This window comes from Zonotrichia albicollis, chromosome 15 (genome assembly GCF_047830755.1).
Source record: "Zonotrichia albicollis isolate bZonAlb1 chromosome 15, bZonAlb1.hap1, whole genome shotgun sequence".
Taxonomy (NCBI): domain Eukaryota; kingdom Metazoa; phylum Chordata; class Aves; order Passeriformes; family Passerellidae; genus Zonotrichia; species Zonotrichia albicollis.
In genome coordinates this window covers 15,798,522-15,811,287 of record NC_133833.1, presented here as the reverse complement: position 1 = coordinate 15,811,287, position 12,766 = coordinate 15,798,522, and the positions used below count along the sequence as shown (strand labels likewise).

The following is a 12,766-nucleotide window of genomic DNA, read 5'->3' as shown; positions in this document are numbered from 1 at the left end:
TGCAAATTAATATCATCTAATGAAAACTGCTTTAACCAGAAGGATATTGCACCAATCTCCACATAACTTTTGGCTACAAAGCAGAATCTAAAAGCTGTCTAAAACAGGTTCCCAAGACACAGAGCAAACATCTGTGTAGTTCAAAAGATGAAAAGCCCACTCAGCTGCAAGGCTTCCCTGCTCCCTTGCTTCTGACCCCAACAAAGGAATTGGAAAAGGGTGAGAAGTAACACCACAGAACCTTTTGGAATCAGTTCCTTCGGGTTTTGTGAGGGAACATCATAAACTTTGATTTTGCAGGCTGGTGGGGCAAAGATGTTTGACTTTTGCAGAGTAAGAAAGAAGTAAAAAGCCACTAAAAACAGTGTCAAGACCCATCAGACTGGGGACCACTCATGGGGGAGATGGAGGAACTTAACAGATCAAAATATTAAAATCATTCCTTTGGAGAAGAAAGAATCCAAAGAACAAAAATATGTTCATTTTCCTTAGAGAGACTGCTCAAAGACTAGAGGCTTCAAACCTCTTTTTTTTTTTCTTTTTTCTCCTCTTCTTTTTTTTAATATATCTTCTTTCTATGATATTTAACTTCCAGTTGCCTTATTGGTCAAATTTGCTTTTATTCTCCAAATGCCTCTGATAGCACCAAGTCTTCAAGCTATTGCCCTGCCTGTTCTTCGCCTTACAAATTCTCTATTGAATACCTTATTTCCCATGTGCCTGCTTGCCCCTTTTTTAATTTGGGTGCTGGATTTTGTCACCTTTCTTTTGATTATTTAAAATTGCAAATAATCTTTAGCAAGTCACAACTCCTTTTGTTATTTTGAAACAAGCAAGCTTCTGTTTTCCCAGAAATTAACACAGTTAATCTACACTAAAACCCAGCAGCTTGTCTCCAATGGGAAGCAGAGGATGCCCAAGGCATTGCTACAAAAATATGACACACATGGACCAATGGTCCCCTAGAGCCACCATCCCATTTTATGACAATTAATATTTTTTTGTATTTTCCTCTGTTTTCAGTATCTTGAGTGTGATATTGAATATGTGACAAATTACTCAAGGGAATGGAAATTGCTGTCACCAAGGAAGAACCAAAACAGTGAGAGTTTAAAATCCTCAATTCCCCACTACCTGATTTCCATCATAGATTTCTAAAAGAAGTGATAAATAAAAGCATAGGGGTGAAGAGAATTTGTTTTGCCTTAGTTTTTTGGGGAGGGTTTAATATAAACCTATAAAGTCTGAAGTAGCATAATCTCATTGAAGAAAATCAGCTGTAGATATTAATTTAAACTGGTGAAATCCAGCCTGTGTGACCACAAACTCATTATCTGTTTGTTTGGGTACAGATTTGGAGGAAGAACTAAAAGAGAAATGAAGGTACACTGAAAAGGAAGGAAAAGAGTCATAGATTATCAAAGACAACAATTTCTTAGACTGGTTTTCAATTCTCCTCAATAGAAATCAACTGAAATTCATCTCATCTATTCTGATTTTAATAAAACATTGAATAGAGTGCAGCATTAAAAGTTTAAGAGTTGGGCTATTCTAACAACAGTTCCAGAGGACAATCATGTGGAATCATTCACTTCAAAATCTGGATATCTGTCAAGATAAAAGTAATTCATTTACTCTCAGTGCTGTCTGTAGGCTTTGTCTAAATATAAATAAATAAATAAATAAATAAATAAATAAATAAATAAATAAATAAATAAATAAATAAATAAATATAAAACAAAGATTAACAGGATGATTTGCTCTGAGCTGGTGACTAAGACTTTAAGACTTTTAAAGACTTTTTAACATCTAATTTTTTACTTTTAACATCTAATCTTTTAACATTTAATTTTAACATTTAACATCTAATCTTTTTAACATTTAACATCAAACACACAGCATTTAGATGGATAAATTTAGGCAGAAGAACCATTGTGGGAATTAACCTTTACCCATGCACCTCTACCCTCAAAGAAGTTCTGCAATAATACCTGTGTGAATGATTAATCAGCCTATTAAAACTATGGAGGAGGTAATTGGCCTCCCAAGAGGAATCAGGTGATGTATTCCCTATGACCTGGGCAAGGAAATATTCCTATGTACATAAGAAGTCCTTTCTCTGAAACATATCTAAGTCTGGTCACATATTTGCAAGAAAAGCAAGAAATATATATCCAAAAATTAAAAGCTGATGCTGAGAAGGGATATCAGCATAAACAGGTAAGTGCAGAGGTCACCATAGGAAAAAAGACTGAAAGAGATCAACTTGTGTAGCTTGGTAAAACAAAGGCTAAGAAAGGATCTCATTGCTTTCTAAGCCATGGATAAAGCAAGATGAAAAGAGGGAAAGAACTGCTCATACTAAAAGGGAATTGCTGGCACCAAATCAAAAGTCTACAAACTCATAGCAAAGAACAGTTGGCAGGATGTCAGAAGAGCATTTCAAAGCCTTGGAGGAATTACTTTCCAATAGAAATAATGGGCACAGTCTAGTGAATTTTGTAATTAAAATTACTATTTTTACAATTAAAATGTAAATATTTGAATTTAAATAATTAAGATTAAATTGTGACTGATACAGGAAAGGACTGGACTTGATCTAAATTATGTTTTCTTGTGTTAGTCTTTCATACAGGGATTACTCTTTCTCAGCTCACATCACCATTCAACCCCATCCTTCCTTTCCCTTATCCATCTCCAAACACAATCATATTACTCTCCACATCCCCTCAAGCCCTTTGTCTCAACCAACTCTTCCTGTCACTCTCCCTTTCCCTACCTCTAAAAATAACACTCCAAGGCAGGCATCAGACAAGAAAAGTCAAAAGGAGACACTTTCTCTTGGTGAATTTTCTCTGATCACTGCTCCTTCTACCATTTCCTAGGTCTAACCCCAAGAGTAACTTTCAGAGCCAAGAAATCTCCCTAAAAACTGAATTTTTGTAACGTAGACAAGAGGCTGCTGATTCTGGACAGGTTGTTATTAGCGCTGACAGGAGGAATTGGGAAAGTGCTTCACTCTTACACATGCTGTGTTGTTCCCATCAGAATGAGCCACAGGGAGGGCTTGACACACATCTGCTCTTCACTTGTGTGAGGAAGCCACTGATGCTTAGCCTGCAGCAGTTCAGCCTCAATTGCCAGCCTGTCTCAATGGAAGTGGATCCATTTTTGTCACAGGGAAAGCATGCCATGTTGTGCAAAATTATTCCACTCCCATTACAGTTGAGTGAGAAAAATTCTCCATTGCAAGGTTTGCGTCTATTTTTGGGTGTAACCTAAATATCCAATGCCAAGTCACAGAGAGGTCACTGTGCTCTGAATGTAGAAATATCTCACAGGCCTTTTGTGCAGCACAATGGCCAACACAAGCAAACAAAAGACCTGGAGCAATTCATGGCTACATGACAATCCCAGAAATCAGTCAGGGAACCACTGCTTACTTTAGTAATCATTCCTGCCTTTGTATCTCACACAAAGACACAACAAAATACTGGAAAAGATACAATTACAGTTTACTCTACTGCTCTTATGGCCATACACAGAGCTATTCATAGCTCTAACCCAAATAGAAAACATAAAAGCACAAATGGGTCTCATGCGTCTGCATGTGTAAAATCATTCAAGCCTATTGTTTAATTCAGTAGCAAAAGCAGAACAAGAGTAAAGAAGTCAACCTGAATTTTGGAAATACACCAAATTTCTAGAAATTGAATAAATTTTCATATATGAAGCCCTTTTCCTATCCTACATGTACTGAAAATTGTAATAATCTTCTCAATTAAAAAAACCAACAAAATAAAACTCAGGTCTATTTTAGTTCTGCTAAAATTGTAAGTTTTAAATACTTTTCAGCGCTTTGAATGATAACTGTGAAGTTGCTCCTAGTGCCTTTTAAATATTTGTTACTTCCTTTTTCTTACATTTATATTCCTAGGGAGCAATACAATCACCCCTCCTCAAAAGCTCAAAATGTCATGTAGGTTTATATTTTTAATTCCAAATTGATCAGTCTGAAAGCACTAACAGACCGTATTTAGTCAATATCCAAAATTAAAATTTAAAATTTTTAACTGAAATTTCTTATATTACACATACATATATATATATATGTGTGTGTGTGTGTGTGTATAAACTATATATATATATATAAAGTTTATATATATAATATTAACTTTTATATATATATACATATGTAAAAGTTAATTCTACAGTACAAATGCCACTGGAATAATCAGCAACAAATTAATAATAACCATATTAATAAGCATGATTTTTGTTTCAAGGATAGATGGATTTTTGCAATCTCTGCCTCTTCTCCCCTGCTCAGCTCAATTAATACAAAGCCTTTGGACTTTCCACATAAGCCATATCTATGCCTGCCCATCTCTGAGTATTAGAAGCCAAGGAAATAAAATTGGCAACGATGACATCTGGGATTTATTTTGCCCACTATCAAAAGCTGCAAAAAGGTGTCTCAAGTTACAAGTTTAAAAATCCACCTGAATGACTGAAATACAGCAAGATGCAATGAGATGCTTCACAGTTGTTCTGATTATGGAGATTAGGTGTACTTGGGTATTTTTATTATTATTTGGTTCTTTAATGTGTGGGTAACCTGAGTTTCCAGATCTTGCTCAACTGGAACAAAGAAATGAGTTGTGATGGTTTTTTGAGAGTTGTTGTTTGGTTTTCTTTGTTGTTATATATCTGTCATCACTCTTATAAGTTTTGATATTATGAACTACTCTCCAGCCAAAGTTACACCCCTCAGACACTGTCAGGGCTCCTGCAGACACCTTCTGAGTCAAGATATTGCCAAAACACTTTTCACCTCCCCATTACAAAGGTTCTAACCCAACTTTCTTTGGTTTTCAGATCCTCAAATAATCAATTATATTGACAAAGTATCCAATGCTTTAGGTACATATTCGTTACATACTGCCAACTGCTATTTTCCTAGGCTCTACAGTTTCTTCAGGAAGAACATGAACTCTTCTTCTTCTGCAAGACCTAGGTATTACACCCATCCTTGTTTGAACAGTGAGAAACCCACAACATCTGCAACCCTTTGCTGCTACAGAGAACAAAATTTAAAATTAATTATGACTGATTAAATACTAGGAAAACCATCATGTGTAAATCAAATCCGGTCAGCACATAAATAAGGGAAGGTATGATGAGCTAATTGCATTATGAAGAGCAAATCTGGAACTTATCTAGGAGGGAAAGCTTACCACAATTCACTACCTGGAAATTTAAGAGTTATAAACCAAAATGTTATATAGTTGAATGTATATTTGATTGTCCAAAGCAGTTATTGAAGCTACTCTTACATCAAGGTTCAAAAAGGACCTGGGCATTTACATATATTTAAAGGTAAAATAAAGATTTCAAAGGTGAAAATAAATGTAATGGCTACAGATTTAGGATAGCCTCTAAGAGTTGCAAACTACAATAAAAAAGCAACAACAGAAAACAGAGTGCACCATGTCTGTCTAACCTGAGTTCTTACATTTCCCTTGGAAACATCTGGAGCAGCTCCTACCAGACACAGAGTACTGGCCTGGACAGATCCAAGAGTTGGTTACTGTTTTGCAAACCAAGGAATTTGACAGTCTGCAGGCAAAACATCTCAAAACTTCATAAAAATATAAAGATGACTCACAGGACCTATTAAAAATAGATATAAGACAACAGAATCTTGGACAAGTAATGCAGCAACACCCAGGAGATTAGGCCTGCAGACACAGCCCACCATGTGGCCCTACACTGTGATCACAGGAAGATATTTTCTCCTGCAAAATCACTCATCACTCTACTGAGAAGAAACAAGCTTGGTCAGAGGCCCAGAAGAGAATTGTTTTAGATTCACAAAACCTATGGATTGTTTGCAAAGTAAGATGAGCACTCCAAGTCACACTTCCTAAAGAGGTGCTGGCTAAGGGATTACAGCTATTCCACCACAGAATTACCTTAGGCATTGAAAACCAGCATCTTGGCTCAACAAACTACTTCCCTTCAATAAAAAAAAAAATCTCAGGCATGTCAAGGCAGGGGTAAAAAAATTAAAATAATAAAATCACAGACTCCATACAGTGTATCTTAGAACCACTCATTGATTAGAAACTTGCATGGACTTGCATCATGCCCCTACTTAGCTCTCTGAAGACAATGGCTTGGCTTGCAAGGAATTTTGTTTTCACTTACCCTTTACCTTCAGTTGTGTCTCAAGGTCCTTGAGACACAATGTTTACAGTGGGGAAAAAAAAAATCTCTTTTGTCATCCATGACAATATTGCAGCCAAAGAGATTCTTGGCTTTAGGAAATACATAAAAGAAAATTAAATTTCCTCCAGGTGCCATGAATTGATGGCTCTTTTCCTGCAAATGCCCTCAGTATGCACTGAGCAGGCACGTGCCTAGGAGAAAACAAGTGAAAGGAAGGAGCACTTACCACGAGGACAGCGCTCAACCGGTCACTTTGGACCTGCTGCACTTGGATGCAGGGTCCTGGCACTTGTAACCTTGAGCCACCAGGAACATTGCCAGCATCTCCATTGGGGATGCTGCTGTTTCCAGGCCCAAGACCTACAGATGCCCTGTACAGGTAGGTGTGAGTGAGTTTACCCACACCAGTGACCTCCAGCATGTCCGGTGGCAGGTGGGAGCTGGGCAGCATGTGCACACTGTAGCAATACTTTTTATAGTCCTCAGCTGGGCAGCAACAGCCACTGCAGCAGCAAGTCCGGCACTGGCAGAGCCGGACAATGGCGAGGAAGAAGATGAACACCACGAAGATGAATGAGACGCATGCAAGGGAAATGATCAAGTAGATGTTGGTGGCGTTGAGCAGTGGCGGTGGCTCCCCGCTGTCATCGAAGTCAGGCAGTGCCTGGGGCAGGGTGTCAGCCAGCAGGATGCCCACTGTCACCGTGGAGGAGAGCGGTGGATCCCCATGGTCCCGCACCACCACCACCACCTTGTGCTTGAGGAAGTCGGTGGAGCGCATGGAGCGCGTGGTGCGCAGCTCGCCGGTGTGCGGCGACAGCTGGAACAGGGTGGAGTCAGAGGAATGGGCGAGGTGATAGGAAAGCCAGGCGTTCTCTGCATTGTCCTCGTCATCTGCCACCACTTTGGTCACCAGGTAGTCCTCATCAGCCAGGCGGGGCACAACTTCCACAGCTACTGAGCCGTTCTGGCTGGTGGGGTACAGGATGGCCGGGGCATTGTCATTCTGGTCTGAGATGTAAACATTCACTGTTGTGGCAGCACTCAAGGCTGGTGACCCATTGTCCTTGGCTTCCACTTGGAAATGGAAGCTCCTAAGCTGCTCAAAATCAAAGGCACGTTTTGCATAGATGCTCCCATTGGCCAAGTTCATAGACAAAAAGCTGGTCAGGGCACTGCCTGCAACTGTGGAATTCCTGAGCGTGTAAGAGACCCGTCCATTCTCCCCTATATCAGGGTCAGATGCCGAGACCTGGTAGAGAAAAGCACCAAGTGGATTGTTCTCCTCCACAAACACATCAAATGCGTCAGCACCAAAGACAGGAGGGTTATCATTCACGTCAGAAATCTGCACCCAAACAGTCTTCTGAGTGGTGAGAGGAGGAGAACCCAAGTCCGTGGCAGTAATGGTGATGTTGTACTCACTGATCAGCTCTCGGTCCAGAAGCTCACTGGTGACAAGGCTATAGTAGTTTTGAAGGGAAGGCTTTAACTGGAAGGGAAGGTTTTCAGAGATCTGGCAAGTTACTTTCCCATTCTCCCCAGGGTCCTTATCCAAAATACTCAGCAGAGCTATCACCGTGCCAGGAACAGCATCTTCAGGAATGGGACTGGAAAGGGATGTAATTGTAATCTCCGGGCCATGATTGTTCACATCTGTGATTTCCACCAGCAGCTTAGCTGTGCTGGACATGCCAAATGCCCCATTATCCTTTGCCTCAATCAGCATCTCGAGAAGGGGTCTCTGAACAGCTAAAACGCCATTGACTGTCACCTCCCCAGTGTGCGGGTGAACTGAGAACATTCGCTGTAAGTCAGCAGAAGTTGTATTGCTAAAGGAATACCTGACCTCTCCATTTGGACCTTCATCCAAGTCCGTGGCGTGCACTTGGACTACCAAAGTGCCACTGGGGGAGTTCTCCAAGATACTCGCCCTATAGACCGAGTGCTCAAATTCTGGTGCATTGTCGTTGCTATCCAGCACAGTCACAATGACCGGGACATCACCAGACTTTGGAGGGTTCCCACCATCTTTGGCTGTAAGCACAAGTCTGTGAGTGGCTTGCTGCTCCCTGTCTAAGGCTTTCTTTAGCACCAATTCAGGATATTTACTCCCATCCCCGCGTATCTGCATTTCCAGATAGAAATGTTCATCAGGGCTCAGAGTATAATTCTGGACACTGTTAGCACCTTCATCCAGATCTTGGGCGGTGGGGAGTGTAAACCGTGCCCCAGGTGACAGGAACTCCGGCATGTTTATATGATACTCACTTAAGGGGAAGCTGGGGGAGTTGTCATTTATGTCCAAGACTTTGAATTCCATCCTGTAAAGCTCTAGAGGGTTTTCTAACACGAGCTCATAATTCAGAAGACAGACAGACTTTAACTCACAAAGCTGCTCTCTGTCTATGGGCTCGTTAACAGACAAAGCCCCTGTGCTGGCATTTATATTAAAATATTGCTTACTTGAACCGGTGATCATGCGAAATTTCCGAGCTGAAAGTGTAGCTGCATCTATTCCTAAATCCTTTGCTATGTTCCCAACAGACGCTCCACGCTCTGTTTCCTCGGCGATGGAATACACTATTTGCCCGTCCGCGGTGCAGCAAATAAGGCAGAAAACCATTAAATAGCCCCGCATGCTTCCTCCCCTGGCTCAGCTCCCCGCAGACCGGCTCAGCAGGAACATAATCCAGAATTTCAGCGAACGCCCCAAGTTCCCGGCGCGGAGCGATCGGGCACCGGGGCGCGCCGGCGGCAAGTTGGGTGCAGGCGCGGGAGGCTCCGCGGCGGCTCCGCTCCCCCCGGGCCGTGCCGTGCCGTGCCGCCGGCTGCCGTGCGGGGCTCGGCGGCAGCTCCGCAGCGCTGCGCCCGCCGCCGCCGCTCGCTGTGACCGGAGCGCCGGCCCCGCGCGGCTCTTAGACGGGCAGCGGCGGCGGCGGCGCCACCCAGAGGCCGCGGCGACACCCGCGGCACCGGGGGAGGGGGCTGCGCTCCCCCCGCCGCCGCTGTCCCGCCGGCCGGCGGCGGCTTCTCCTGCCCTCCTCCTCTTCCCCTCTTTTTTCAGCGCCCCGACGGAGATGGGGCGGGGGGCTGCGCGCAGCCCGAGTGCGCGTCATGGATGTGTTGCCGTGAAAAAGAGAGGCAGAGCAGAGCCCCCTCCTCCCTCCGCTCCTTGCGGGAGAGGCAGCGAGAGGATGCGCTGTCAGAGAACCGCGGTGGAAGGGAAAGGTGGATGAGAAGTGACAGGCATCGGCTAAACATGGGTCAGCACAGCCCAGACACGCTCCGGCTGAGCACAACATTTCCCAGAGGGGGTTTAAGAGCACAATTAGAGGAGGCAGTCGACTCTACCCCTGTTAAACTTTATGAAAAAAAAAAAAAAAAATAAAAAGGAGGGGGAAAAAGCGGCGGGGGGGGGGGGGAAGAGAATATGAAAAAAGGAAAAAGAAAAAGGCTCTTTCCTGCTTCACCTTCTGAACAAGAGAAATTAACACGAATTATTGGAGAGAAGGGGCTCTGCTTGGACAGTCAGATCACTCCCAGCCACAGATGAGCTCCCATCCAGCCTCCCAAAGCAGGATGGGGGTGGCTCGGGTGGCAGGGGGAAATGGGAGGCTGCAGCAGTTCAACTACTTACATAGAAATAAATATCAGCACAAGAGAGGTTTTGCATTTAGGACATCCCCAAGGATTATGGGGAGAGATGAGCTGATACCACAGAGAGCCTGCAAATCATGAGAGGAAAAAAATAACATCAAAGCTCTCTGCTCCCCCAGCTTTCCACACAGAAGGAACAGTTACCAAATACACCCCAAAGCAGGGACAAGGGGGCAGAAAAGCATTTGAAAATATCCTCCTGGAAAACCTTCCTGGAAGGATCTTCAGCAGCAGTTTATACTGATGGGCCCTGGCAGCACCTCCATCTCCTCTGTTTCCACTTCCCTTCTGTGAGAGCTTGTTGTGATGAGATCCTGATCGATCAAAAGCAAGAGGCTATAAATGTGTAACAAGGACAGATCTTAACCCATCTCATATTCATTGTGCTTCTTTCTGCAGCTGAGAATTTCCAGGCAAATGAAACAGAACATTTCAATAATATATAGTATACATAGGGCCTCTCAAAAAGGGAGAAAATCTGGAGCACAGCCAAACGTTGTACATTAAATTAAAAAAAAAAAATCAATACATCTCTGTGATCTCTTTGCATCTTCACAACTCAGCAAAGCCCCACAGTGAGGTTCTCATCCTGGCACACTGGAACAGATCTTGGTCTGCTCCAGCACAACTGTCTGCAGATGTGATTTTTTTAACTCCAGGAGGTCCTGGCAGTACCTGAATGTTGCATTTTACTTCTGCTCCTTGATGCTACCGAATCCCTTACAGCTCAGGGGTAGCAGCAGAAAGCTGAGAGAAAGCTACAGAGCTGCTGCTGTGCACCAACCTCAATCCACAGAGGACATAAATCTGTCAATAACCCATTGCACACCGTACACAATGCAAGTTCTCAGTTTGCAGCTTATCCCTTTTTCTTTTCTTGATTGTTAAGGGCAGAAATGCCCAATTCCTATCCAATTACTACAGAATTATCACCCAGACTCCCCCCACTCCCAATCTGCCCTAGATTCCTCTTCTGCAACCATGTCATCCACAATACCAGAGAGGCTGCTGGGTTTTCTGCTCTGTAGTGATGCACAGTCGTTTCTAAACACCCTGAATCAATGCAATAACATCTATTAAAGTCACAGGAAAGACTGATGTGTTCCTTAACATTAACCTGCAGCAAGGATAAATCCATCTGTCTGGGAAGAGTTGAAAAGCCACCTGTTGATCCCTCAGGTGCACACACAGGTAAAACACACAGCCTCTACCTGCCCATCTGTGACTCAGTTTACAATGAGGAAACTCAAGAATTTTGGGCTCAACATCCTCTTGTTGAGCAGACAAATCCCCTCAAAGGCAGATTTTCCTCAAATATCATATTGGAATGACAAGCTGTAGTTATTCATTGTGGTGCCTAAAATACTAGCAGTGCTAGAAGAAACTGATTAGTGAATGGCCAAAATCAAAGTAATTGCACATTTGCCTCTCAGATGTACTCACCTTTTGAGAAGTATCAGCAGCCCACAATGATATCAGTCTTTATTCCATTCATTTACAGCTCATTTACCAAGAAATAAGTTTTTTATCTTTCTGCTATATCTCTAATTTTGCAGCATTGCCCGGTGCTTGTTTACAGGACTCTAAGTGAATTTGTCTTCATTTGTTTTTAACATTATTTTAAAACCTCACCACCCTGCTTTGCTCACCAGAACGTGCATGTAGCAAGCACCATGTTGGCAACCAGATCCTACCATGCTTTCCCAACCCAGCACACAAGTTTCTGATCCCCACACCACTCAGGTAAGCAGCTCTGGGTCACAGCCAGGATCCAGTGCTCAGTAATATTAAATATCGAGAGCCAGTTACAACACAGACACTGCTGCCATGAAGGGAATAACAGAGTTGTGCCACGGGGGCAGGATCCAGCCTTGCCCGTTGTGTGGAGCCACTGCTCTGCTTGGCTGAGTCCCAGGCGTGTTCCTCCCTGCCTGTTTGTGCTTTCCCTTCCACATCCAGCTCAAGGCAGTCTCAAGTGTGCCTTTATACACTGGGTCTCTACTCACTTTTTGGGCCACCCTTCCATCTAATCCTTCTTTTCAGCGTCTCCAATCTCAAAGGTATCCTCTCCAATTCAATTCACTGGCTCTAATTACATTACTATGCTGTATTAAAGAATTACGTTGTATTAAACACCTTTAACACAAACACTTTCCTTGGTATCACAGCAGAACAATCTAACCTCTGTTTAAACCCCCTCATCTTACATTTGCCTTCGGTTTGCCATATCCAAACCATTCCCTATCCCCTTCTCGCCGCTGGACCCATTCTTAGAGCTCGTTTGACCCAACTGATGGAGGAATTCATCTTTGTGATCCTTCTCAGGTACCATTCACTTCCACACGACTCCTCATCATGTCTCACTCCCAGACGGGTTCAGAGAGCTCATCCTCCGTGTTCCTCTGCCTGCCAGGTGCTTGCCCTTGCACCGCCTCGGGGCTCACTCATTCTCCCTCCCTCCCTTACATTTTCAGGCAATCCTCCCCTTTTCCTGCGGTTAGACGTCGCTAGTCCAGCCACGTTGTGCTTCTGTGGCTGCCAGAACAACTATTACACCAACAAAGGCAAAAACGAAAGGCGAAGACCAAAACCGGTTTGTGTGGTGGCTGTGGAGTACCACACGAAGGGACACTCGTGCTTGAACATCATCATTATGTCAGCGATTATTTAAAAGCACCATTTCCGTGGGCAATGCATCAGTGGTGATGCCTTTGACGGAGGTTTCCAGGACACGTCCTGCTCGGGGCTTGGGACAATCCCAGGGGCGCTCACCAGAACGGAGGGGCGCCCATTGGTGCTAAATTAGGGCACCGAACTTCAGCGGGAGACAGCAGGGAAATCTGTGAAGGAGAACGGACGGAACAACAGCTCTGCT

General features: G+C 43.5%; 1 protein-coding gene across 4 annotated transcripts in view; it reads right to left on the bottom strand.

Moving 5' to 3' along the window:
• LOC102065439 (protocadherin alpha-C2) overlaps nucleotides 1–12,766 on the bottom strand; it is a 93,476-nt gene that overhangs the window by 68,571 nt on the left and 12,139 nt on the right. Inside the window, exon 1 of one of the 4 annotated variants that reach the window (XM_014273756.3) lies at nucleotides 6,458–9,132. The exons of the other annotated variants lie outside the window; for them this stretch is intronic. Coding sequence (XP_014129231.2) covers nucleotides 6,458–8,872 — 2,415 coding nt within the window. The 5' untranslated portion in view covers nucleotides 8,873–9,132. Of the gene's footprint in view, nucleotides 1–6,457; nucleotides 9,133–12,766 lie in introns of those variants that run through there. 4 annotated transcript variants of the gene reach the window in all.